At 37.0% G+C, this 27,582-nt stretch overlaps 6 protein-coding genes across 6 annotated transcripts; 3 read left to right on the forward strand and 3 right to left on the reverse strand.

The window, feature by feature from the left end:
- Positions 1 to 1,082: 1,082 nt before the first annotated feature.
- LOC124457078 lies at positions 1,083 to 1,944 on the forward strand. Its single transcript, XM_047007368.1, has 3 exons — positions 1,083 to 1,282; positions 1,470 to 1,640; positions 1,908 to 1,944. Exons 1-3 carry the CDS (start codon positions 1,083 to 1,085, stop codon positions 1,942 to 1,944), a joined length of 408 nt encoding a protein of 135 aa, XP_046863324.1.
- Positions 1,945 to 2,121: 177 nt separating this feature from the next.
- Positions 2,122 to 3,050, reverse strand: LOC124457079. Its single transcript, XM_047007370.1, is given in 2 exon segments — positions 2,122 to 2,582; positions 2,585 to 3,050. Coding segments are annotated over 2 exon segments (804 nt in total). The 3' UTR covers positions 2,122 to 2,244.
- A 1,582-nt stretch (positions 3,051 to 4,632) lies between these two features.
- Positions 4,633 to 7,531, reverse strand: LOC124457080. The gene is made up of 4 exons (XM_047007371.1): positions 6,491 to 7,531; positions 5,739 to 5,799; positions 5,301 to 5,433; positions 4,633 to 5,006 (listed from the first exon to the last, which is right to left on the reverse strand). The coding sequence occupies exons 1-4, from the start codon at positions 7,417 to 7,419 to the stop codon at positions 4,633 to 4,635; spliced, it is 1,497 nt and encodes a 498-aa protein (XP_046863327.1). The 5' UTR covers positions 7,420 to 7,531.
- Positions 7,532 to 8,493: 962 nt separating this feature from the next.
- LOC124457081 lies at positions 8,494 to 10,361 on the reverse strand. Its single transcript, XM_047007372.1, has 3 exons — positions 10,106 to 10,361; positions 9,292 to 10,015; positions 8,494 to 9,202 (listed from the first exon to the last, which is right to left on the reverse strand). Exons 1-3 carry the CDS (start codon positions 10,359 to 10,361, stop codon positions 8,494 to 8,496), a joined length of 1,689 nt encoding a protein of 562 aa, XP_046863328.1.
- A 9,585-nt stretch (positions 10,362 to 19,946) lies between these two features.
- LOC124457082 lies at positions 19,947 to 24,680 on the forward strand. The gene is made up of 4 exons (XM_047007373.1): positions 19,947 to 21,081; positions 21,138 to 21,542; positions 21,680 to 22,560; positions 23,880 to 24,680. Exons 1-4 carry the CDS (start codon positions 19,947 to 19,949, stop codon positions 24,678 to 24,680), a joined length of 3,222 nt encoding a protein of 1,073 aa, XP_046863329.1.
- Positions 24,681 to 25,022: 342 nt separating this feature from the next.
- On the forward strand, positions 25,023 to 26,123 carry LOC124457083. The gene has a single exon (XM_047007374.1). The coding sequence runs from the start codon at positions 25,023 to 25,025 to the stop codon at positions 26,121 to 26,123; it is 1,101 nt and encodes a 366-aa protein (XP_046863330.1).
- Positions 26,124 to 27,582: the final 1,459 nt, after the last annotated feature.

The raw sequence follows: 27,582 nt of genomic DNA on the forward strand, positions 1-27,582 counted from the left end.
GCGAAACCAATGTTGAAGTTATGGTTCTCTGTTGCGTTGAGGTTTAAGTTAAAGTGAGTCCGGAAGTTGCCGCAATTTAAAGCAATACAGTCACCTACATTAGCAGCAGGAAGCAACTGAGCGGTAGGTCTGTTCACAAACTTATTCGGATTAGGTGCACCAGTTCCAGTCTTGCGGTACCAGAAAGCACTCGTGGGGTGCTCCTGGACGAATCATCCAATATCAGTTACATACCGCATGATCGTGTTGTCAGTTGAAGCATACTGACTTATTTCTTCAACGGTCTTGTTGTTAACCTGGATCTGGACCGTCTCAAACAGGCCCCAGCCACCAGTTGCCAGAGCGACATTGTCGAAGGCATCATAATTAGTGCCATCGTTCTTTATTTTGCAACCTCGAACTTCAAGAAGGGCTCTGTGAAGCCATATAAGCTGGTTAACATTCTCAGTGTCGATATTGATATTCTTATTATCGAAGTTTGGATCGAGGGGAAGAACTCTTTCGAACTGCAGATGCTCAACAGAGCGGTCAACGATGGGCTCGTCAAAGAGTCGAAGTGCTGGGAATATCATGTCCGTAGCCATTGTTATGACAGTTTGTACTTCGTACAGTATATATATTTTATAAAACATTTGCGTCTTCCGATCATCAGACCGATGTGATATTTAGGCATACATCATGCCGTTACCTGACACGAGGTTGCTTACAATACCTAAGTCTCGAGAAGTCAGCTGTTGCTTAGCAAGGCTTTCAGCGCGCGATACTAGAGCATTTCTAGCTCCACAAGTCCCAACCAGCTCATTAAAGGGGAAATCCACCCAAAAATAATGTTGGTCTTAAAAGTTCCATTTTTATGCAAAGGTCACTATATTTTGAAATTTTTACATCAGCTATTTTATTATTGACAAAATCGCGTCTTCAAGTGCGCTATTTGAGCTTTTTTGAGGCTTAGCAGCGTGGGCACAGAAAGTGTCAGCGGAAATTATTTTGACGTCATATTGTCAAACCGATTTGGAGTTGAGTTTACAACAAAGTAAAATAATAACGCACAGCTTAGCACAAAAACAAAACAATCGCTTATAATGGCTTTTTTGGAAGAACCTCCGCCTAATTCACCAATCGATAGTGAAATGGAAGACAATCCAACAAACAATATTGGGCCATATCAGTTTGAGCCCGAATGGCCGGCTGATGAACACCAAGAAGCTCACCAGTTTGAGGATAACGAAGAACAGGAATTTTTGTATATTGACGATGAATCTCGGCGCGACAATCTTGTATGGTGGGTAGTAAAATGTTATATTATTCGAGACCATTGTTTCTATCTCAAAAGTACGTTTTCAGTTTTTGAAGTTGACCACGTCCACACACACATAATACTTTAGATTTCAAAGTTTTTATTTTAAGATACAATTTGTATTGAAGTTTCGACATTTACTTTTCAAGATCCTTTCTTTTAACATTTTCAGGTGTCAATGTGGTAACTGCCAAATAATGGATAATAACGAGGAATGTTTATGCTGCAAAGAGATTTCCAATATTTGTGACAAAAATTTAGAGGCAGTAGAAACGAATGAGACCACCGAAGTCCCGTTGTGCATTACACAACATCCTGGTTTTGAGCCTGTTTGTCTTAACAGGTGGGTTTTACAAACAGCTTGGTACCAGTACAAGCAGCAATATGAGGTAGCATATGATGGGCCCGAAGACAAACTGTACCGCCATATTGCATATACACAGTTGGCAAGATGGTGCTGGGGTGTCTTGGGTAGAGAAGTGAGAGTCATCTTGCCATCATGTGCAGTTACTCGCTTTAGAGAAACATTTCCTCCACCTGGCCTTGCAGAGGAATTTCAATTTGAAGGCTTTCACTATGTTGATGAATGAAGTATTTTATTATGATATAGGTATACCCATTACAATTACTTTGTATGTCAATATTAAAGTGGCATAGCCAGCTCATTTATAGGTCATGCTATGCACATTTATTATTATTAATTTATTACAAAAAAAAAACAGAAATGATTTCAAAGAAATGATTATAAATGTGGCTTGGCTATTACACTGGTTATAATATAATTGTGTAATGCAGTGGTTAAACTAACTATAGCAAAAGGTTTTGTTTTGTTAATATTTAAGAATGAACATTTTTTAAGTAGTACAAAAGTTGTCTTCACTGATTCAACGTCATATTATATGGGTATGGCAAAACCTATTGCCATAGCTAACATCACCACTGACATTTTATGCAAATCTACACTGATGTTCCTTTACAAGTACTTCTTTCCTGGGTGGACTTGATTTAGAAATGTTCTTTGGAAGATTCTCGCCATGATGTACAAGTTCAATCTCCTCAGTTTTGCATGCATTCACAACCTCCGCAAGTAATTTATCAATGTACAGGTACTCTTTCCTTTCTTTCATTGCTTTTACAACCCATTGCTTCTGTGTTTTAGCAAAAATCATTTTGTAACGGTCTTGCCCTTTGTTTGTCCCTGACTTAATGACTGCTTTATCACGTTTAATATTGTTGTTGTGATCTAATGCTGCTAACTGAGTGCGGGCTACCATCCCAGGAAATAAAAATGCTCTCGCTTTGGGCAATATTTCAGTAAAAGGGAATGGTAAACCTCCAACTCTCCTGTGTGACAAAACTCAGATAGCTTCCGCAGGTCTTTTAGAAGCCTCTTGTCACATATCACCTTCTCTGCAGCAATATATGCTTGTGAAGTAGGAGATAACCACTTCTTCTGCTTTGTTTCTTTTTCTGTTAATTGTTGGTGGCAACATTGATGAAAATATGTGTTCCCCTTCCAGAAATGCTTGTTGGAAATGTGGTTAAGGACAGACTTCCATTTTTCCAACAATTCTTCTGCATTCTTGTTACAACTTGCAGAGCACCACCAAATATGATTAGAAATGGACTTAATCCAATGGGTCAAGTCATCATTTCCCTTAATGTTAGCCTTCATTTTTAGTTTTTTTGTGACAGATTTGGACAAAGGCCACACATCATATTGGTGATCAATATGAGGGTGTTTGTTTTTCATAGCACTGGCTATTTTTACAATGGTTTTATGTAGGATTATTTTCTAACCGTAATGAGTTACACAACCATGTTTATTATTATTCAATGTTTATTAAGGGCAATAGATTGGTTTCACATCAGTGGAAACTGTTGTTAAGGTTGAATTCGGAGGACAAGCAAACGGCATTACGCACAGTTTCCACACAAAGAAACCTTCGTATTTTTGAAAAAATAATATTAATCGACATTCAAGTTCTATATGTAGTACGGAAACTGTGCGATAATGGCCTTTATGGATGTGAAACCGTTCTATTAAAACAGAATACAAATAACCAGCTCAATACTTGCATGTAAGCTATAAAAGTTGCTTGTGTATATACCTACGAATAAAAAATTCTGACGTTTCGAAAAGAAACATTTTGTGATTAGGAGAAGCATTTTGACGCAAGTTTATTATGACTGTGCAATGAATTTACATAAAGCTTTGAGGAGCAATTGACGATATGACGTCAATACAAGCCGCTGACATATTTCTGCTCGCACGCACCGGAGGCCCTAGCTGCAGCATTTCAACTCATTTTTTGTGAAAATATTGAATCAAACAAACAAAAAAATTGCCGCATATTTACTTTCACCGGACAGACAAAGTTTTAAGACCAACATTATTTTTCGATGGAGTTCCCCTTTAAGTTTAGCTCTAGCTTCTTTCGTTAAAGCAGTGCGAGCATTTTCTGCGCACGTTTTTGCAGTACTAATACCAGCTTCAGCCCCAGCACGAGCCACTGCAGATGCACGTGATTTAGCTTTGTTGCCACTCCTTTAACGTCTCCTCGGGCGAGATCAGCAACGAGACTGCTTACGTTTTCAGGCGAAAACAGCTCTTTTGCAGTCGATATAGCAGCCTCTTTGGCTGCTGTAGTCGTGTCACTCACGCTTTTTTACCAGCCGCCACGGCCACATTCTTGATTTTTGGAGCAAACTTGCCTACGCGAGATCTAATTTTTTCACTAACTATACAACGTCTAATCATAAGAACTAACATTTTGACTAGTATATTATATATATGGAAAAATAAGCCATTATGGCAACATCTTCTGAATCGAAATGCGCTTATGAGCGTGTATAATCACATTTAAGGACGGATGTTTAAAGTGTAAGTTACTTGCTCACCATTTAAATCAATTTTTTTTCCTGACTGATCAGTGATTTCCATTCTCACTTTAGTAATAAGGCTAGTTTTTAGGGGCAGTAAGTAGGTCGGTGGACTAGGACTTATTTCCAACAAACGACCTGGTCCTTGCTTGGAGTAAGCGATTTAATAACATCACTAGGATTTCCGTTTACTACACTTGAATTAACAAGCGAGCAGTGAATATGGATCTTCTGTACATCTGTAATGTTAATTCGATTCTGGCTTAAAGTCTTTCCTCTAGTAATATTACCTCCACCCACAGCAAACCCAAGAATAGGGCCTATGCTGTTATCTGTGTCAAACGAAACTACAAGGTCACCTTTAATAGTAATCGCAGATTTTGATGTAGGAATATTTACTGAAAGCGCAAATGGTGGATCACGTCTCGCGATCTCATCTTCATGTTCGAACTTTACCCCCAATTATTCCATAGCATCTTCAATAGCTTGATCGATGTCGGGAATGTTGTAAGCGCCTGGGTGTATTGCGATTTTTTTCCTCTCTGTGCACCATCAGTATCACCATAGTTTCCTCTTCTAATCTCAATCACTAGTTGATTGTTTTTCGTAGTGACATTTTCCCACGAATTCCACAAACCAGCTTCAGTAAGAGCCACTTGATATTTTTTGTTAGCCTCTAAAGGTATAGGTGGCCTAAAGCCAATTTGAAAGTCATTCGCTTCTCCACCGTCCGCCGCAATGGCTCTTGTTGAGTCTATCTCAATGCTGATTTCGTCTTCTAATACTCCAGCCATTATGGTTATATTGATAACACTAAGCAATAGCTCTGTATAATATACAAAGAGAAATTTTAACGCATGTATTTATTTCTGATTTTTCGGTAATAACTTTTCGATATTGCACTTTCGTCTAGCAGTTTTGTTAGGATTGCTTTAATATCGTTTTTCAACACACGAGAGTCATTACCAGCCTCTACAGGCTTGCAGGAAAGGAGAAGGCGGTCGATAAGCTCTGATGGGCTATTATAATAGTGCACTCCAGTTCCTGTTATTTTAAAGAGTTGTTTGGGGCGACTTGTTTTTTCTTTTAGAACCTTGTAACGTTCGAAGTTTTTTTTTACCTTGCTCTCGGTTAGCTGGAGAAGCGGTTCTTCTTATAGACGAGCCGATAGATTTTCCAAGATTTTCAAAATCTACGTCGTTCATATACTCACCAGCCTCCAACCGATCAAGCGTCGTTGAATTCTCTATAACCTTTCAAAATGGTTTGTCTTTTGTTAACAGGACTAGATTATTTAGCCGTTGGACAAGCTGCTCTTGAGTGTTCTCAACCGCTTGAGTGACTTCTTGCAACCCTTCAATTTCTTGGTCTTGTTTTTTTGTTAATAGCTTCTGCTGCACATTTTTCACCATTAACAATTCGTTAAGACGCCCTTTCAAAGAATTCTCCTTCGTGCTGTCGAGAGACTTTGAAATCGACTTGGTTCCGCTTGAGTTCCGCGCGGTTTTTTACAAACTCTTGGACTAATTTTTCGAGCTCTTCCATAGATGCAACCTACCTGAACATACTTGAACTTTAATCTCAAGATGGATGAAGATAGATACCATTTTTTTATCTTACTATATAATTGGACAAAAATATAGACTATATAATCTCAAGATGGATGAAGATAGATACCATTTTTTTATCTTACTATATAATAGGACAAAGTCCGATGTAGGTCTCAGTTTTGTTAGTGTCCAAACGTTTAACAGTTGCTTGGTAGATGACAGATGATTGTAGGCAGTTTCCGTTAAGTGGGCAGTTTTTTTTTGTCGGCAGTTGCATGTTTTAGTTTGTGCGTTTTTGTCATTGGTGGTGTCATTAGTATTGTCAGGTTCTCTCAATATGCGTTTGTTATGGTTATTAATAATATGTTCCATATTGTTAATGCAGCTGTAACTTAATTTAATTGTGTTGCGGTTAAATAGTTTTCTGAGTTTGTGGTCTATGCGAAAGTGCTTGTCAATTAGTGAAATGAATTTGTAGCCGATGTTTGTGTTGACGTTTTTGCTGTATGGTGGGTTGTAACTGTAATAAGTCTTGTATTTTAATCCTAAAACTTACATAAGTATAGGTTCTTATATACATTACTCATGCATATTAAATAAGGAATTACCTACCTCATTACAGCATATAAATATAATTAGGCATGCAATGTCACATCTCTTTTTCTTCGGTTTTTTTAAATAATTTCACACTATAAATGTTTTTTAAGTTATTTTTATCTAATAAAAATATGTAGTAGGTTTTTTGATTGGACGTCCATACCGAGTTCGTATATTACTGTTGTTAGTACTTTCATTACAATTTTTATAAGATCTATTGTTCTCACTATGAGACTTATCTGTATCTTGACTTCTCGATTCTTCATTAATCTTTAATAAATGATTTCTATTCTTTCTATAGCAGGTACCATCAGACGTAACCAAATAAGATCTTGGCTCAAGTAACGATTTTTCCACGATTCCTTTCTTTTGGAAGCCTTTTTCTGTTTTTATACGTACCGTATCTCCTTCTTTTAATGGCGGAAGTGTTTTTGCATTGCGGTCGTAAATCTCTTTTTGTTTCTTGTGATACATTTTTAATTTTTTTTGAACATTAACAGGGTTTAATGGTTGAAATTCAAGTAACTTCTCTGATATTGGTAGTAATGTCCTAGTTCTTCGTCCCATTAGTCCTTGAGCTGGACTGCCAACAATTTCATCTTTAGGTGTATTTCTGTAATTAAGGAGTCCTAAATAAGGATCGGTGTTATCATATTTTGCTTTCTTTATGATTGCTTTTGCTGTATGTACAGCACGTTCTGACATGCCGTTACTTTTTGGATATCCTGGTGAACTTGTTGTATGTCTAAATCCATACTGTAACGAGAAGGCACGAAATTCTTTACTCCTGAATTGTGGACCATTATCTGTTATAAGATCTTCGAAAATTCCGTATCTCGCAATTTGAGATTTCATCTTTGTGATAACTGTCTTTGATGTTGTATTTAACAAGTAATCAATTTCAAAGAATCCACTGTAGTAATCTACCATAAGAAGATAGCCTCTACCATACAATTCAAACAGGTCTGCTCCAACTTTACTCCACGGTCGATGTGGTACAGTATGTGATTGTAGAGGATCCTTTTGTTGATGACTCTTATGGGCATTGCAGATTTCACACTTTCTAACTTCTGCTTCTATTTCTAAGCTCATCTTTGGCCAATATAAACACTCTCGAGCCCTACGTTTGCATGATTCAGATCCAAATGTCCTTGATGTATAGCTTTCAACATATCAGTTCTTAATGACTCCGGAATTATTACTCGATCTCCTTTAAACAGTAGGTCATCTTGTACTGAAAGAGTTTCTCTAAACTCCCAGTAATTGAAAACATCAAAATCGACTTTACTGCGTAGATCTGGCCATCCATTTTTTACGTACTGTCGTAACATTTTCATTACTTTATCTTTCTTTGTCTCTTCCTTCAATTGGTTCATTTTCTCTTCACTTACTGGCAAGAAAACATTTATCTCAAAATCTTCTAAGTGATCATCTGATTCTTCTTGGATATACGCTCGACTTAATTGGTACGCGAGATAAAGTTCTGCTCCTTTCTTAAACGAGACTTTCAAACTGTACTTTTGAAGTTTCAGCAACATTTTCTGGAGTCTCAATGGAGATTGATGAAGGGGTTTCTTGAAAATCTGCTCTAAGGGCTTATGATCTGTTTCAACATTGACATCTCTGCCATAGATGTAATCATGAAATTTTTCACATCCAAATACAATTGCAATTAACTCTTTTTCAATTTGTGCATATTTCTTTTGGCATTCAGTTAAAGCTCTCGACGCATAAGCAACTCGTTTGCCATTTTGAAGACAAACTGCTCCTAAACCTGACATACTTGCATCTACGGACAATGTCACATCTTTTGATACATCGTAGAATTGCAATACTGGATGCTCTCCACAGGATTTCTTGATTCTGTCATACACTATTTGTTGTTAATCTAACCAGCACCAATCATTTTCCTTCTTTAACATATCTCTAAGGGACTTGCCATTTCTGAAAGATAAGGAAAAAACTTGGCCAAATATTGAACCATTCCAAGAGATCTTTGAAGATCTTTCTTATCTTTAGGAATTGGCATGTTTAATATTGCTTTAATCTTTTCAGGATCGGATTGAAGACTATCTGACGTTATTTTGTGTCCCATGTAATCTACACTTGTTACATTAACTTTTGTTTTTTCTTTCTTTAATTTGAGATTGATTTCACGAGCTCTATTCAGCACATTGACAATTCTTTCATCATGCTTTTCTCTGTTGTTCCCCATATTAAGATATCGTCCATTATAATTTCACAACCGTCTATTCTGTCAAACAGCTGGTGCATAGCTTTTTGGAACACTTCAGGTGCTGGGGATATACCAAATGGGAGACGATTGAATTTGTATCTGACAAAAGGCGTATTGAATGTTGTATGATAACTGGAATCTTCATCTAGAGGTATCTGCCAAAATCCAGAGGCTGCATCGAATGCGGAGAAAGTTTTAGCTCCAGGTAGTCTTGATACGACTTCTTCTATTGTTAAGAGAGGGTAATGTTCTCGCTGAATGGCTTCATTAAGATGTCTAGGATCAATACATATTCGTAACTTGTTTGGTTTTTCCACTGTTACCATTGACGAAACCCATTCCGTTGGTTTTTCTACAGGATCGATGACACCCATCTGTTGCATTCGTTCTAACTCTTCTTTAATTTTCGTTCTCATAGCTACTGGAACGCGTCGAGGAATATGAATTGTAGGTTTTACATTTGGATTGACACAAATATGATGCTTAATGGGTAAACATCCTAGTTTGCCATCGAAGAGATCTGCACATTCATTGAAAATATCGTCGCAAGTGAAAATAGGTTTGACATCTATAATTATTTTCACCATACCCAAACGCTCGCAATCAGGTAAACCAAGAATGGGCTTTACATCCTGTGTCCTATATAGAAAAGAAGATTGTATGGTTTGTCTTTGTAAGAACACGTCATCACTGCTTGTCCCAAGGTTTGAACTGAATCTCCACTATACGACATTAGCTTTGTATTTGTTTTGGTAACTTGTTGCTCAGCTTCTGTGACTTTGTCGAACAATTTTTTAGAAATTACATTACATTTTGCACCTGTATCCACCTTCACGTTCACCAAATGTCTGCCAAACTTGAGTTCAGAATACCACTCGTCATTGCTTTTTTCTACAGCTCCAATATTCATTCGATAATCGACTTTGCAGCTTATGCGTTGTTGCGTTGTTGTGATTGCATTAACAGCACCAATAAACAATTTTTCACCACTAACTTCATGAACTGTTCTTTGTGACTTTTGTGTAGACATTATACACACACGAGCAAAGTGGTTTTTGTTATGACATTTGTGCCCAAAATTTCCAAAAGCTGGGCATTGCTTTGGAAGATGTTTTCCTCCACAGTTTCTGCAATTGTTCTTTAATACGAATCTTTGTCCTAGATGTTTATCTTCTTTTGTTTGACTTAAGTTTGTGTAACTTCCTCTTGAGGTTTTCGAATTCTTCCTAGCCTTCAGTTCACCGACATCTTGATAATTAGTAAGATCTTTTACTTGTTGTTCCGACAATTCGTTTGCACAGCATATGTTTAGAGCCTTGTCTAATGTTAAACTTGTTTCGCGAAGGAGAATCTTTCTTAATGCATCACTGTTAATCCCACACACAATACGATCTTTAATAAGTTCGCTCTCGAGGTCACCAAAGTCGCACTTTCGAGCAATGTTTTTCAAATCTGTAATAAAGGAACTAATCGACTCTGACGGACTTTGCTAACTTGTAAGAAATAAAAGTCTTTCGAATGTTAAATTATTAAGCGGCATACAAATTTCTTCAAATTTCTTCACTAGAATTTCTGGATCGTCTTTGTCTTCCTCTTCGTTGTAGGTAAAAGAATTATATCTTTCAACCACATCTTTGCCAGCTAGATTTAAGAGGATGCATGACTTTTCTTTCTTTGATTTCCGACTATGTCCTGCAGCAACAATGTATATTTCATAGTTCTGTTTGATGCGGCGCCAATTCTCAGCAACGTTGCCTTCAAAGGAGAGTCGTGTTGGCCTGGAAAATCCTTCTGCCATTCGATAAGAACCAACTTTTCCTAATCACTGCCACCATGTAATAAGTGTTGTATTTTAATCCTCCAACTTACATAAGTACAGGTTGTTATATACATTACTAATGCATATTAAATAAGGAATTACCTACGTCATTACAGCATATAAATATAATTAGGCATGCAATGTCACAGTACCAAAGTATGTTATTTCTAAGTCTGTTTTTCCGTTTCGTAGTAGCGTTCGGGTCATATTTAGTGTGTAATGATATCCTTTTCGTCAAGTGCTTTTTGTTATGGAGGAATTGCTTGGTCGAATGATGCTCCGTCGGATGATAAAGATGAAATGCGTTTGTTAATGGTATCGGGTATGTTATTTGTAATGCTTGGAGGAGGGTTGCTTTCGTGGTGTATGTATTGCAAAGAGGTGTTGGGCTTAGTGTAAGGTCGATGGGAAGAACTCTTTAGATTGAACGTGATGTCACGAAGTTGATGACTTTTTTGTTAGCTTCGATAGTGGTACGCAATCCGTTGTTGTTAAATACGCGGCATATCTCTTTTTTAATTTTTTCTGTTTCTTTAGGTGTTGCTTTAGTAATGGCTAGTCCGTCGTCGCGATAGAGTCCTATGTTAGTGATGATGTGTTGTAGTTGTGAGAGGAGATAGCTTCCTACAAGTTCGCATGTCTCAGCGCCGTCGAAGCTGCCCATTGTTGCGTCGAATGTGGAGTTGTATTTCTTTGCCAGGGTTGTTCGTTGTGAATGAGATATGAATTCTTTGCATGTATGATAATGTTTCTTTCTTGGTTTGTGATGTTGTCGTGGGTTGAGGCGAAATCAAGTGCTTTGTTGAAGAGGTCTTGGTTGATAAACGGGTAGAAGTCTACAATGTCGAAAGATATGAAGTTGAGATTTTGTTTGTGTTTGATGGAGTTGAACCACTTGATGACAGATGACGAGTTTTTCCATTGGTTCAGCGAAGTGGCTTTTATGATATCGTTGTTTATTCTGTCAATTATTTTTTTGCTAATTTTTCCAATTTTAGATTTCTTCGGGCTTATTAGTCGGCAGGTGGGTTTATTTGCAAAGTTCGGTTTGTAATCTTTGAGTGTTATGCATGCGTCTTTGTTAGCGGTGGAGTCTACTCTGTCAGGTATAACCAGTTGTGATGTGATATTTTTGTCTTCGGTGTGAATGGCTTGTATTGCGTCGACGTTTATTTTCTTGTATGATTTCGTGATATTTTGTTGTAGGAGGTCGTTGTATGCTCGCTTGTTTAGTTTTTAGAAGTTTTTTGTTTTGTCGGCAGCGATAAGTATCTGTGGTGCTGTCTTTTATTTCGTTGAGAAATGCGTTGTGTACTTTTTTAATTTTACTAGCATATTCATTTATATACATTGAATATTTAGAGTTAATACCAACTCTTGGTTTGTATTGACTATAATGAAAATTACAACTATGACCACCAATATGTCCACACGACAAAAAATATAACCATCAAGTCCTATATTAGCACATGAGTTTTGATATAGTGTTTTTCCATTAATTAATTTCAAAAAAATTACTAAAAAAAAGTCATTAATTTATTTCAATTGGCTTCATAGGTTTTGGTGAGATAATAATTTTCGTTTCTGACCTTTCTTTTTATTAAAATAAATTATATCATTGTCATATTCTCCTTCATCTTCATCACTGTCATCATTACCATCTTTTTTTAAATGCGTATAAACTTTATCCAGCAATCCGTCGGGGTTTAATAAAGTAAAATCCATATTTCCTTTTTGCAATATTTGTAATAGAAATTTGTTTTTAATTTGAAAATAATCTTTTCTTTGTATCTTTCCACGAATAAAATGAAAAAAATCAGTTACGATATAATCAAGTATTAATTTTGCTAAGGTCAAATTGAGCCTTACACAATAATTGCACATTTGGCAGTTCTGAAAATTACTTTCGCAGTGTTCTTTAAATATGTTCATAACTCTATTTTTTTCGAAATAGATCATGATTTTTTCCTACTAAAAAAATTAACATAAAAATATCTTATACTTTTTTAAAACCCATACTCTGATTTTTTGGATTATGCAAATAAAAATATTTAGCACTTTTTTAAGATCTTTAATATCACAGAAATTCTTTTCATATTGTCTAACTTTTATAATAAATTGTTTTTGCTTCCATATTAAAAATTCTGCGGGTAATTGATATACGTCTTTACAAGAAAATTTTATAATAAATTCCCAACCTCCAAAAAAATTTTCATCGGTATGATACAAATACTCTTTCAAATGAACCATTAATCGTTTGCTATACCGTGTGATCATATATAATTATTCCCATGAAATAATTTGCAATCAATTTTCTAACATATTTAAAAACATACTTCGTAAATAAAATACAAATTTTATTAAATTCTTACCTGTATACGTTTTTCCTTAAAGTGGTTATATCACGAATTTTAGCCCCGCTTTTTTATTAGCTAAATCGAAAGACCTTGTTTCAGTGATTTTAAATCTGCAATTATAATTGAAATTGGATTGGTGAAAGTGATTTTACGGACGTTCAAAGTCACGATTTTCAGCATTTTTTTTGCGAACTTTTTGATTGGTATGCTAATGACTTGTGACGTAGAAAGTTGAACACATATATCAACATGGCGTATTCTACTAGTAATCTTAATAAGAAACGCGGAGGAAAACTCTGTGTTGCTGGCGGACCTAATCAAATTAATTGCGCCAATGATTCAAAAACAGAAGGAATGTCGATGCATCTGTTTCCTAAAAAAGAAACAGAGCCGCAAAGACATAGAAAACGGGTAAATTTTGTGCGTAAACATAGACCGGGTTTTGAGGCTTGCTTTACCTCGTGTCTGTGTTCTGCGCATTTTGAAGATTCTTGTTTTGACCTTAATTTGAGCGTGCAAGTCAAGCACAAAAGAAGGTTGAAGAAAGATGCTATCCCAACCATTGACGTGGCTGGGATTCCTGAACCATTACAGGACGAAATAACCGATCGAAAGCGCAGACAAGTAAGTTTACGTTTGTTTATGTTAATTTTTCTTTTGTCATATAAATTCGATATAAGTTTTGTAGATTATTCGACATGCTCTCCATAAGCCATCGCTGAAGGAAACATGTTCTCTCGTTCGGGAAGTACCATCTACTAGTGATGGAGCCGAGCATGTTGAAGTATGCACTGGGGAAGCAAACGATTCGCCATTTGAAGAAGAACTACATGCAGTTGGTGAAGATATTTGTGAATCCCAGTCTCCATGTAAATCGTGCCATCGTCTTAAGAAAAAACTTACATCTTTACAAAAGACTATAAGCTGGTATAAAAATGTACTAAATGCAAAGCTCCAATGAAAGGACATCCTCGAGGTCAATGCTCCACTGAAAAAGAATAAATTGAAGTTGGTAGATGATAGGGCAGTGGTCAGACATTGCTTGGAGCCTGTCTGGAATGGAGAAGTAAGGCACCTCCTTCCCACCACCAGCCTGAGGGTTCACCTTAGGCAAGTGATAGTACCCTCTAGCCTCCCTATCTGGGCACTGATATACACACCTTTCCTGATGATTACAGTATTAATATAACATTGAATGGTATGTATACTTGTCAGATTGAAGATGACTATCTCACTCGATTGTGCAACTAATTAATTTTGACAAATAATTTTTTTTTATTGTAGTTTAATGCTCAACATGCCCTTTGCGGATGCAGTGCACTCAAGTGTGAAGACCTTATTAGATAAGTTCATGTGGCTTGCTATTTTCCATTTTTACATTTATGCTATGATTTAATTCCATATAATTTTTCTTTTGTCTTTTTTCCCAGACTGACATTGAAGAAAAGATTTTCTTTACCATATAGTGCATCCATATATCTCCTATTTGGTTTTCATCTAGGCATATTTCCCAACCATTCTAAACTCAGCAAAGAAGGCCAACAGTCTCTACAGTGCACAAGTTAAAAGACCTTTCCATCATCGCCCTCTGATGGTATGTAACCTTTAGTGTTACCACTTGGATATGCTTTCCGAATAAAGTGGTAAACACAAGCAGGTAAAGGCCGAGTATTCTCCCATCCCATAGACCCACAAAACCATCGCATCAACCATCTGTATGCCACAGCTCTCAAGTACCTGAAGTAAACAAAAAGGTTGGACTAATTATTATTGATGAAACAATGTTGATGATAACATTGTTTCTCATACAATTTACAATCTTACATATTTAATGATTGTGATGCTTGGCGGCGATAAGCACGTCCATTCCTATCTCTCAATAGTGGCCGGACGTTTTCAAGGACAGCCTCATGAACTAAAGGCCCAAATTTGGCATGCTGTGTTATGCATGATATTTTCTCAATGCTGCCATCGAATGTCATTTTCTGCAAAGCTGGTCCTATTTCCTTACAGCATCTGTACTCTAATGCGCCTTCTAACAAATCGGTATGACAGCATTGACAATTACACCTGAAACGTGGGAGCATTGTGGTTTATAAAGTAACTTTATGTATATTACAAACAGGAGAAAACAACAACTTACCATTCACCGAGTGGAATTACGCCATCACTTCGTTGTTCTAAGGTCACAGGGAGAATTCCATCGCGATCATCTGGAGTATGCACTTCATCACCATCTCCTGCGAGCGGTTCATCGTCATAAGCGAAGACGTTTAAATGCTCGACATAACACACGGATTCCGAGCTCGAATCTCATACGCATTCAGACATCGAATTCGACTTATCTGAGCATTGATTTGAGGCCATACTTTCCGGACAACTTGTTTTTTAATATTTTATTGAAAATACTGTCATTATTTGTTTTTAAGACAAGAAAAACGAGAACAAAATCACCTCCTATAATATAATATTATATTGACGGAAACAGACGTGTTCAACTATCTACGTCACAAGTATCAATATGGCGTCGTAAAAAATTTGCAAATAGTACCCGACTTTGGAGGCAAAAATAAGCAACTTATACTTATCTGTTTAAGTCCAGCGACATGTCATAGTTCTTCAAAAAATCCAAATTTTTAATTAAGCTCATAAAAAAGGGGGGCTAAAATTCGTGATATAACCACTTTAATATTCTTCGGAATAGTCTTTGGAAACAAACAAACACCCTTTAGCGTAACTAGAGAAACGTTAACGCAGTGGTGATAGTAAAAAATTTACCTCGTGAATAAAAAACGAATAGTAATAAATTCTTACCTGTATACGTTTTTCCTAACTAATATTTGGAAACAAATAGCAAGTGGTCAACGATTTCTTAAATACTCTTGTTACAACAAAATACAATGTGTTTCCGTTTCACCTTGAACGTTCGTATCTACATCTCAATATACTGTGTCTCTGTTTGCTAGTTGCCCTTGAACATTCGAGAACACTAAGAATAACTCAAACGAAACCCATTTGCTGTCATCGTATCAATTAAATATCAGTTAAATATCTGTGAGTGGTACAACCTGACACTGACTTCAACAGAATGGAAAATCTTCGTTTTGTATTAAAGTAAGATACAAAAATTGTTTTCACCTCTTTAATGTATTTAGTAATCAACGCGGTTTGTGTGACGACAAAAACCGCAAGTTTTAATATATAAAGTCATACTTAAATTCAAAACAGAACTGTGTAAATTCGAGAGAATACTAATAATATGTCAAACAAAATCCGTTTGCTGTCATCACATATGTTAAACAATTGTCTTCCATTGCTGTCATAACATTTATTAAATGATTATCTTCAACAAAATCGAAATATAAGATTTGTATTAAATTTAGTAAAATTCCAACATTTACTGTATTAACTTTTTCAGTTTTTCGCATTTGTTTCGCAATTCTTTGATTTGTTTGATATAACCTTTACACATACGAAAATATTGATGAACTTGAACTTGATCGTAATTTTTGTTTTTTAGTTCAGCGCGTGCCAGCTTTAATATGTCTTTTAATAATTCCTTGCGGATAGCGATGTCATGTTCACATTTTGCCATCTTATCATCTATTATATTATAGAAAAAATTCCCTTCGTGTATCGAGGTCATTGTGATACACCACGTTAAACAAACCACATCTCAAACCCTCAGCTACCATATTGTAATGTGCTATAACTCAAAAAAACACTTTTTCGATTAAACATCAATGCGATTTGTATTAAGACAAAATTTGCAAGTTTTATTGTATAGAATCACACTTTAATTCAAAACAGAATTGTGTAACTCAATCAAAATCCGTTTGCTGTCATCAAATCTATTAAGCAATTATCTTCAATACTTATGGATGATAATGGAATCTGATACTATTAACTTCAAAAAAATCGACAATATAAATTTTGTAATAAAATTTAGATTGAAAAATTTTTTTTCATCACTTTAATGTATTTAATACTCATTTCTGTTATGACAAAAAATGGCATTTGTGTGATGGTTTGTGTTATGACAAAAATCGCGAGTTTTAATGATTGTGAAACAAGTAAACACAAAAACAGCATGTTTGTAGGGTCACAAGGTTATATTTGCACAAAAAAATTGATCTATAAAGTTGAAGCATTTATTTCATCTACTTCACTTGCAAACACACACTTATCGCGAAAGCAGTAAGAAACAAACAGTGAAAGCAAACAAAGAAAAATGGGAAAATTTCAAAAGGAAAAAATATTGCGATACAGAAGACGTCAAGCAAAACTTAAACAACAGAATAGAAAAAAAAAGAATATACAACCACATAACGAGAGAAGTTTGTGATGAAATGATAGACTTGATTGATAAAGAAACAATTACATTTGAAGAAGTCAGCAAATCAAGACAAAGACAATTGGAACACGACATGAAATTAAATGAACTAAAGAAAAAACAAAAACAAGAAAAAAAAAAGAAAAAAGGAAAACGTAATTATAAATGTAAATATTACTTAGATTTTATTTTTTTAGATGTTGATATAACCAAAAATGAAGAACAACTACATTTTATCGTTTAAACAAAATACTTCACAAACTATATTAAATTTATTCAGAATAATATTTCACTTTGTCTCAGTACCCTTTAATTCGTCTGTCATCGTTTTTTGATATCACACTCACTTCAATTTTGAAGTTCTTCGTCCAACTTAGCTTGTGCTAATATTAGCTTTACTTGAGGATATTCTTTTATTTTTTCATAATCAGTTAACGAATTGTTTAAACAATCGCATTCATCTTGCAAAACTTGAATATCTTTTAAATATTCAATATGACTTGTTTCATTTTGCGCTAGCTTCTCTTTCAATTCATCATTCAAACCTTGAATATCTGTTGAATATTTAAGCAAAAATAGTATCAGATTGTACCAAACACAACCAAGGGTATGTAGCAAGTTCAACCATGGGTTAATCATAACATAAATGGATGAAATGAAAGGAAATACAATTTTTTATATTAAATTCGAGTTGTATGCGTGCTCGTTAAAAATTTCTTTATTATCAAGAAAAATGGAATCAAACGATTTATACAAAAAAATTTTACTTTCTCTTATAAGAAACAAAAAACGTTTTAGAAATGTTTATAAAGAGAAATAAATATAAAGAAAAAATATGAAAAGAAAATCAAAAAGAAATCAAGTTCAAGACGAAAATCATTTTCAAGAAGAAAATCAATTTCAAGAGAATGATGAATATGTTTCTCTACAAACACCAATACTGAATTGGATAAGTACTGAGAAAAACACTGAGACAAATTCTGAGAGAACCTGCATCGAAAATCAAAATCGTGCATCACCATCACCAGATTCTCCACAACCCATGGATGAAGATACAGAAAAAAGTGATGGTAAAACTCGATTGAATACTTATCATCATGATATTCAAAAATAACTGCCTTTACCCATAATAATAATGTATATTCATAAAAAAATTCTCCTACAAAAAAAAAATACAACTGTTATGAATATCAAGTCTCCAATCTCAATTACACGTATTATGTCACCAAGTACATATTTTTTTAATACTCAATATCCCCGGACCGCGCACTATACTAAGAGAACTTGAAGACGTTGAATTTAATCAAGATAAAGGAATTACTACTTCTCCTAATAATAATACTGTGAATCAAGATCAAGGATTTGCTCATCCCGATCAAGTATTTACAAACCCTCCTCATAATACTAATGAATGGCTAGGAAAAAAAGACAGCTAATGGATGTTACTGAAAGTGTAAAAAAATGGAGGACGTCCAACCAAAAAATTAAACTTGAAGAATACAACAACGAAATCGGTCAATATCCTGAATACTCTTGCTATATGTTATATTTAAACGCCGAACAAATTTGTGTTAGTAGACAGTTTTATTCACTTATAAAAGGAAATATCATATGTAAAAATGAGGAAGAAGTAAATTTTTTAATTGATCTATTTGAGAGAAGAAAAAAGTTACTTGATCAATTAAAAGAACACAACCAAGAAATTAATTTAAACAACACAATGGAGTATTTTTTTTGAAAAATGTCTTAAAATTCTCTTATATATATCAATTTGTATATACTTCATATAATACTTCTTATAATACTTCATATAACAAAAATTAATGTTTTTGTATTTTAATGAGGATAGTATCAGATTGTACCAGACACGGTTCTTAAAGATGCTCGTTTAATTGATGGGATGAGAGTTGGTGTTAATAACTCACCTCTACATATCGGACAGTTAGAAAACACATTTAATGAAAATTGTCTCAAACAATCAAGATGTATTTGTGACCACATTTTAATAGTCCAAATGCAGTTAATGTATCTTCCAAACATATCATACATTTATCGTGTACAGTATCTTTTTGCATATATGATATTGATTTTTTCCTTTTTTCTTTTTGAAACACAATCCACATGTATCACAATGCAATAATCTATGTAAGTTAATTCTATAAATACCACATTTTACACCATGATAAGGATTTCTCGAATAATAATCGTAAACCTTACATTCGTTACAAAAATATTCAGCCCACTTTTTCTTACAGTTGATACAATACTGTCGAAATCCTTGCTCAAATCCACAATAATTACACATTATCCAGGAAATATCTTTTGGATTGACTATTTTATTGCAAAAATGATCTTTATTATGACAATGATGACATGTGTAAAATCTTTCATAACATTTAAAATAAAAAGGGCAATTTTTTTAGAGTGTATACAATTATTAAACATATATTGATGCTTCAGTATACTAAACATTTTTCCATCAATCTGATTTTTGGAAAGGGTAAGTTATATATACACACATGTTGAAGCTAGTCAGCTAAATAAAAAAATATTTTTTCATCATTACTGTTCATAAGTAGTTTCATTTGTTCAAAATGTTGATGATTATCATCATTTTCATCCAAATATTTTTTTAATACTTTAATAAATGCTTCAATAAAAGATCTTTGTTCCAAGACATATGTTATATTATTGTTTTATTGGTATTGGTCTCCTGTGCCACTATCTGCGGTACTTCAGATCAGCGGTACTCATTCTTATATATAATCCGCCATATTATTGTTTTGTAGTATTTTAAGTTGTGTTTTAAAGTTAAATAAAGCCAGAGAATGGTAAATTACAACAATTTATTTAACTTTATTTTAATTCCTCAATATGGAAACGATATTGAAACCGCAACGTCTCGACTTGGACCCAAATTCGTCGTCAGCCGCGAAAGAGTGGAAACATTGTCTTCGAACGTTTAACAATTTCATTCAAGAATGCGGCGATAAAGCCTCAAACAAACACCGTACTCTCATCAATTATGTCTCTCACAGCGTTTACGATTACATCGAAGATTGTCAGGACTTCGACTCGTCTATTGAAGCACTAAATAATCTCTATATCAAGCCTCCGAATGAAATATTTGCGCACCATCTACTTGCTACAAGGCGCCAAAAGCCTGGTGATTCGCTTACAGAGCTCTTACAGGAACTTAAAAGGTTAAGCAAGGATTGTAACGTCAGAAGTGTGACTGCAAAACAGTATAGGGAGGAATTAGTCCGTGACTCATTTATTAATGATCTTCTATCGCCACTAATCCGCCAACGACTTCTGGAGAACAGGCAACTCGACTTGAAGACGGCGTTTGGTCAGGCCAACGCGTTAGACTTAGCCCAGAAAAAGTCTGAAGCCTATGCTCCAACCGAAAACTCGGCAGCTTCTATTTCTACTGAAAGTGGTGGTGAGGATCCTTTACTAAGTGATAACCATGTGTCAGCAGCAGTCAAACCCCAAAGAAAGTGTTATTTCTGTGGCGGCCCTATTCACAATAGAAAGGAGTGCCCTGCACGCAGTTGTGTCTGCACCAATTGTGGTAAAACTGGCCATTACGCTAAAGTTTGCCAGTCTCAGGCTGTAAAAGGGACTAACACTACAGCATCAATAAGATCTGCCTCACTCTGCTCCATAAGTGCCGCCTGTCCAAAGAGCCTTATGCAAGCATCCACCAAAGTCAGTGTGAACAGTACTGTTCTTACTGCCCTTGCTGACTCTGGGAGTTCAGATAGCTACATCAACGACAAGGTAGCTAACCAGCTCAACCTCAAATTACTCAAGTCAGATGACAGTTTGTCTATGGTTCTCACATCACTTAAAGCCAAAGTTCTTGGCCATTGCTTTGTTGACATCGAACTAGGCCACCAGTGTTATTCATCTGTACGTCTAGGGGTACTGAAGGATCTCTGTAGTGATATCATTCTTGGCCAGGACTTTCAAAGGGAACATAAAAGTGTTGTCATTGAGTTCGGTGGGGAAAAGCCCGAACATAAAGTACCCAACGGGTACCTGTATGTGCTCTTGCAGCAGCATCTATTGAGGAACCATCCCTCTTCGCGAACCTCCTCCCCGAATGTAAGCCTATCGCAAGCAAGTCGCGGCAATTCAGCAGGGAGGACCAGGAATTTATCAAACAAGAAATTAACCACCTACTCGTTGAAGGCATAATCGAACCTAGCACCTCGCCCTGGAGGGCTCAAGTCGTCGTATCAAAGGACCCACTACAACGACACAAGAAGCGGCTTTGCATTGATTATTCTCAAACCGTCAACCTCTACACGGAACTCGATGCATACCCGTTACCCCGTATCGACAACATGGTCAACAACCTAGCTTCATATAGAGTGTTCTCAAAGTTCGACTTAAGGAGTGCCTATCACCAGGTACCGATCAAGAAAGCCGACGGAAAATTTACCGGTTTCGAGGCCAATGGTAAGCTTTACCAGTTCTGTCGCATCCCCTTTGGAGTAACCAACGGCGTCGCAGTTTTCCAAAGAGCGATGGACAAGTTCGTAGAAGAGGAGGGCCTGAAAATACATTTCCTTACCTCGATAATATAACTGTTGCAGGCTACGATCAGTTCGGGCATGACGAAAATGTGAGGAAATTCAGAGAGGCTGTAAAGCGCCGAAACCTCACTCTGAATGAAAACAAGACAGTAGAGTCCAAGTCTGCTTTCAATCTACTTAGTAACTGTATAGCGAATGGTGTCATCTCCCCATACCAGGAAAGGCTTCGTCCACTTAAAAGCTTCCCTCCTCCAGAAAATTCCAAATCCTTGAAAAGAGTTATCGGTATGTTTGCATACTACGCAAAATGGATACCAAACTATTCTGACAAAGTACAACCGCTACTACAAGCAACCTCATTTCCACTTGATGGCGATGCCCTGAATGCATTCACAATGCTGAAGGAGGAGCTGCAGAAAGCGTCTTTACACTCTATTGACGAGAGCCTTCCCTTCGTTGTAGAGACTGATGCGTCAGAAACTGCCCTGTCTGCTACAATAAATCAAGGAGGCAGACCTGTCGCGTTTATGTCCAAGACCCTCCAAGGGAGTCAGCTCCACTATCCTGCGGTAGAGAAGGAAGCAATGGCCATAATTGAAGCTGTCAGGAAGTGGCAACATTTTCTTGCAAATAGACATTTTACACTCAAAACCGATCAGCAGTCAGTCGCCTTCATGTTTGACAACCGAAGATGCACCAAAGTAAAGAGCAATAAAATCCAGGACTGGAGGCTAGAACTGGCCTCTTTTAGCTACACCATAAAATACCGGCCCGGTAAGGATAACGCTGCTCCCGACTCATTTACCCGGGCTTTCTCAGCTTCCATACCTGCAGCTAGCCTTACTGAGATACACGCTGCTCTACGCCACCCAGGTGTCACTCGAATGTTACATTTCATAAGGTCGAAAAACCTCCCTTACTCTACAGAAGAAGTTAAGAGGGTGTGTTCTAGTTGTAGGGTCTGTGCTGAGCTCTAGCCCCAATTTTACAAACCACAGCCAGGAGTCCTCATCAAGGCTACCCGACCTATGGAGCGACTCAGCGTGGACTTTAAAGGTCCACTACCTACGACTATTAATTATCCCTATATGCTAACAGTCGTGGATGAGTATTCACGCTTCCCTTTTGCTTTCGCCTGCCCAAACATGAGTTCATCAACCGTTATCAGATGCTTGGATCAGTTATTCACTCTGTGTGGGACGCCAGGCTTTATCCATTCAGACCGAGGTGCCTCATTCATGTCCCAGGAACTTAAAGAATACCTCTCTCAGAGAGGCATCGCCACGAGCCGAACTACACCCTACCACCCGATAGGCAATGGCCAAGTAGAATGCTACAACGGTATAGTGTGGAATGCTATTCGATTATCTCTCAAGTCAGCAAGCCTGCCGGACAGTAAATGGGAAATGGTACTCCCTGACGCGCTTCATTCAGCAAGGTCTCTCCTCTCCACTGCCACCAACTCAACTCCACATGAGAGGTTTTTTGGCTTCCAACGCCGTTCGACACATGGTACTTCACTTCCCACCTGGTTACAGTCCCCCGGACCGGTTCTGCTCCGCCGGTATGTGAGAACAAGCAAGAATGATCCACTTGTTGACCAGGTAGAGTTGAAGGAAGCTAACCCTACTTATGCCAATATTAAATATTTGGACGGCAGATAATCAACGGTATCACTGAGAGATCTGGCGCCATGGCCCCCAGATCACAATCACACCACCCCTGCCACCGTGCCCCCATTGCAGAGGGAAAGGACCATGCACATGTTCCGGCTGAGCATCAAGCAGTTGAGAAGGAGAGTATTTGAAATGAATTGGGACAGCAACATACCCCTCTGAGACGCTCAGTGCGTGTCGTAAAACCACCAACCCGTTATGGTTTTGAAGACGAATAGACTCTAAACTTTGAACTCATAAGTGTTATTATCAGTTCTGTTTAAGGGAGGGAGAATGTTATATTATTGTTTTATTGGTATTGGTCCCCTGTGCCACTATCTGCGGTACTTCAGACCAGCGGTACTCATTCTTATATATAATCCGCCATATTATTGTTTTGTAGTATTTTAAGTTGTGTTTTAAAGTTAAATAAAGCCAGAGAATGGTAAATTACAACAACATATTTATTTTCATATGCGTCAAAAATTATGCTTAAAGTAATTTTTGACATTCATCAATAACTTCAAAAACCCCACACTGCTTTTTCCAACTCAAAATGACATCTGAAGACAGAAACACTTTATTCGAAGTTTCATCATTCGAAGTTTCATCATGCAAATATACAAGGGAACAAAGCAGTTGATGGCAAAGGGTGGATTCAACTTGGCAAAAGGAACTCAAATTCCAGTAACGTAGTAAAGTCTATTGAAGCGTTAGAAGGTAACAAGAATTTTAGCTTGATTAGTGACAAGTCAAGTGTTACTCAAGATGATCAGTCCTTTACAAAGTCGACAATTGCAAAAGAGTCCCGGCTCACGGAACCCACTCAAGTCAAGGTACTAGGAATGGTGTGGGATATGGTGGAGGACACATTTCTATTCAATTTGACTGAAATAATCGAGTACGCCAATTCTTTACCTGTCACAAAGCGATCGTTGTTGAAATGGTCATCTAAAATCTTCGATCCCCTTGGATTCTTGTGTCCTTTTACGATAAGGCTCAAGATTCTGTTTCAAATCATGTACTTGGATAGACTGGGATGGGACTTTGAACTGCATGGCAATCTACGTGAACAGTGGACCATTTTAATGTCAGAGTTAAAGTTTCTAAATGATGTTCGTGTATCGAGGTGCTATTATATACCCCAAACGAAATACTTTACCACACAAGTTCATGGATTCAGTGATGCATCTAAAAGTGCAATTAGTGTTGTTGTCTATGTAAGAACAGTCTATGAGAATGGTGCCATCGACGTGAAATTAATCACTTCAATAACAAAGGTCGCACCAGTGAAAAAGCAAACGATTCCCCGTTTAGAGCTGGTGGCAGCGACTGTACTAGCGAAGTTAGTAGAGTCTTTGTTAAAGGCACTCAAGTGGAGTCTGGAAGTTTTTTTATCGAGTTGATTCGATGACAGCACTTCACTGGATACGAAACGATCAGGCATGGAAGCCATTCGTGCAGCATCGAGTGAACAAGATTCGAAGTATTTCGTTGACAGAATCTTGGAACTTTTGTCCTGGATCACTTAATCCTGCAGATTTACCCTCACGAGATATTTCTGGGCAACTACTTTCGAATACTTCCTTATGGTTCAATGGACCCAAATTCTTGGCAAGGGGCGAAGAATAGTGGCCAAAACGTCCAGTTGGCAACCTCTCACAAAGTGACGAATTCTGAGGGAAATTGTGAAAGAGCATCCGAATGTCGTAAGATCACTAGTTTCGAATGAAATCAAACAACGAGCCATGCCAGATCTTAACAAAGCAATCGACATTACTCGTTATAGCTCCATGAAGAAACTTCTTCGAACAACTGCTTATGTAATGAGATTCATCAACATGTTAAAGAAGATGCCACGGTGCGAGCGAACAACAAACAAACTCACAACCTCAGAAGAACTAAGCTCAGACGAAATAAGGAAGGTGCAGCTGCTATGGATAAGGTCTATTCAACAACTATCCTTTGAAAAGGAAATATTATTCCTTCTGTCAAAGAATGTGAATTCTTCAATACCCATTTATGTTAAGCAATTTGGGCTATTTCTTGACGGTGATCACGTGCTGCGGTGCCATGGGAGACTGAAGAATTCATCGCTGGATCTGGAGAGCAGAACTCCTGTATTGCTTCCAAAGGAATCAAGATTTGTGCAGTTATTAATATGCGAGTTTCAGCACAATGTGAAGCACAGCGGGATTTGTGATACACTAACAACCATTAGAGAGCATTTTTGGATAATCCGTGGTCGAGAAGCAGTAAAGAACATAGTCAGGAAATGTTTCGTTTTTTGTAAAGCCGAAGGTCTTCCTTATGGGGGAACGCTACCTCCAGATCTTCCTGTTAGCAGAGTGTCGGATGATCCCCCTTTCACAAACGTAGGTTTGGACTTTGCCAGACCGTTGTTCATACGAGAGAGTAGCGAAAGGAATAATTTGTCGGATAATCCAACAAAGTTGTATATTCTATTGTTTACTTGTGCGTCTACTAGAGCCATTAATCTGGAGCTCACTCCTTCCTTAAGCGTTCCAGCCTTTCTCCGCGCGTTCCGCAGATACGCTAGTCGACGAGCACTGCCATATCTTCTCATATCCGATAATGCTAAGACTTTCCAAGGTGCATTTTTAGAAATTTGCAAGTTATGTCGTTCTGAGGAGTTGTTACGCTATCTTGCAAACCATCATATTACATGGCAATTTATCGTCGAAAAGGCCCCTTGGTGGGGAGGCTTCTGGGAACGTTTGATTCGAAGCGTGAAACATCCGCAGCGAAAGGTAGTTGGTAGAACCAATCTAACCTACGACGAGTTGCATACTATTGTGGTTGAAATCGAGGACGTAATAAAAGCATGACCCCTAACCTACGTGTACGACGATGAAGAAGCTGTATCTCTTCCGCTAAGCCCGTCGCACTTGGTGTATGGAAGACAAATAACGACCTTGCCAAACAGTGAGCACTTTGAAATTCAGAGCACCTATCATTCTTTGACGAGAAAGGCGAAACATCACAAAAATTTGCTGCAACGTTTTACTCTTCAATGGAGAAACGGGTATGTTTTAGCCTTACGAGAGCAATACACTTCAAAATCAAGAGGTAATAAAAATTTCGAAATAGCAGTTAGAAATATCGTCATTATTCGCAACGATCAAACAAAACGTATCTTTTGGAAGGTGGAGAAAGTTGAACAATTGTTACAAGGTGGCGACGGAATTACACGAGCTGCACAAGTCAGAGTCCTTCATGGAGACTCTAGTCATTCACACTTGTTGCGACGTTCTATCAGGCAACTTATTCCAATTGAGATTCATCGGGAAGAAGACAGTAACGAAAGAGTAGAGAGCGATAAGAATGGCGAAGGAGAACTAGTGCTCCGTCCAACTGATCGACCACAACGCAGCGCGGGAATAACAGGAAAATTGCGAAGATTGCAGAATACAAACAAGTTCTAAGCAACTGTACATTCTTAGCTAAAAATAGTTTTGTTTTTTTTTTGTTTTGTTTGTTGACAACATTTTATTATGTCAACCCTGGGGAGTGTAAGAAACATTAGACTAATAATTATAAATGCACAGTAGAAAAGAAAAACATGTCAATCATACTTCAGTAAAATATACATATCGAAGGCGAAGACATCTTGTTTATTCGTTCAAAAAAGATTTGTGAGAGTATATTTTGAACGATCATTAGAGCTCGAGTTGGGATGAGAAGGCAGAATTAGTAAGTCGGTTTCCAGTGAAAAAAAGTTAAGGCGGTTTCTCCAATATTTGTACTAAAAATGGGTACCAACTCTAAATTGGCCAGTCCGGAACAACTAAAATTCCCCTGGCCTTCTCTTCAATTATCTTGCGGATGGCTTGCAGTATAAAGCTTAATGTGGGAATACAATAGAAATCTCTATTTTTCCAGTTTATAGTAAAGGAATCAATAGCATCGGCGTAGGGATGTCGTCTATAAGAAACGTAGCGAGCAACTTGAAGATGAAATCAGTGTCAGGAAAGAAAGCAAGTTGCGTCAGAGTTGTTGACCAACACGTAGGATTAAGCATCCATTCAGTGTCAATATTTTTATTTTGTGATTCTTTATCGACTTACTTATGTCTGCGTCCATGGTATATACGCTGCCGTTAACAACATATTATTGTGTTCACAAAATATCGAATGCTACGGGCAGCATCATTACAGGATCCACTATGACTTGTGCTTTATTGTTAATAACGGAGACAGCAATGGTGTTATCAATATTAATTTTAACATGTTTGTCAGCAAGAAAACAATGAAAATATTTGAAAACAAAATAGGCAGCTAGAAGTCC

This window comes from Xenia sp. Carnegie-2017, unplaced genomic scaffold (assembly GCF_021976095.1).
Source record: "Xenia sp. Carnegie-2017 unplaced genomic scaffold, XeniaSp_v1 HiC_scaffold_6, whole genome shotgun sequence".
Classification (NCBI taxonomy): domain Eukaryota; kingdom Metazoa; phylum Cnidaria; class Anthozoa; order Malacalcyonacea; family Xeniidae; genus Xenia; species Xenia sp. Carnegie-2017.

What these genes read in the sequence shown, in the direction of transcription:
- LOC124457078 (XM_047007368.1), top strand. Translation starts at nt 1,083, where the DNA reads ATGGCTTTTTTGGAAGAACCTCCGCCTAATTCACCAATCGATAGTGAA. An exon ending in CGGCGCGACAATCTTGTATG is followed by an intron (nt 1,283 to 1,469) that starts GTGGGTAGTAAA and finishes TAACATTTTCAG; the next exon opens with GTGTCAATGTGGTAACTGCC. An exon ending in GAGCCTGTTTGTCTTAACAG is followed by an intron (nt 1,641 to 1,907) that starts GTGGGTTTTACA and finishes ATTATGATATAG; the next exon opens with GTATACCCATTACAATTACT.
- LOC124457080 (XM_047007371.1), bottom strand. Translation starts at nt 7,419, where the DNA reads ATGAGCTTAGAAATAGAAGCAGAAGTTAGAAAGTGTGAAATCTGCAAT. An exon ending in TAAAGTTCAAGTATGTTCAG is followed by an intron (nt 5,434 to 5,738) that starts GTAGGTTGCATC and finishes CCATTTTGAAAG; the next exon opens with GTTATAGAGAATTCAACGAC. An exon ending in TCCAGCTAACCGAGAGCAAG is followed by an intron (nt 5,007 to 5,300) that starts GTAAAAAAAAAC and finishes TATATTATACAG; the next exon opens with AGCTATTGCTTAGTGTTATC.
- LOC124457081 (XM_047007372.1), bottom strand. Translation starts at nt 10,361, where the DNA reads ATGGCAGAAGGATTTTCCAGGCCAACACGACTCTCCTTTGAAGGCAAC. An exon ending in GAAGAAATTTGAAGAAATTT is followed by an intron (nt 10,016 to 10,105) that starts GTATGCCGCTTA and finishes CCTTTATTACAG; the next exon opens with ATTTGAAAAACATTGCTCGA. An exon ending in ACAAATACAAAGCTAATGTC is followed by an intron (nt 9,203 to 9,291) that starts GTATAGTGGAGA and finishes TTTTCTATATAG; the next exon opens with GACACAGGATGTAAAGCCCA.
- LOC124457082 (XM_047007373.1), top strand. Translation starts at nt 19,947, where the DNA reads ATGGAAACGATATTGAAACCGCAACGTCTCGACTTGGACCCAAATTCG. An exon ending in AAGTGTTGTCATTGAGTTCG is followed by an intron (nt 21,082 to 21,137) that starts GTGGGGAAAAGC and finishes GTGCTCTTGCAG; the next exon opens with CAGCATCTATTGAGGAACCA. An exon ending in TACCGGTTTCGAGGCCAATG is followed by an intron (nt 21,543 to 21,679) that starts GTAAGCTTTACC and finishes TAACTGTTGCAG; the next exon opens with GCTACGATCAGTTCGGGCAT.
- LOC124457083 (XM_047007374.1), top strand. Translation starts at nt 25,023, where the DNA reads ATGCCAGATCTTAACAAAGCAATCGACATTACTCGTTATAGCTCCATG.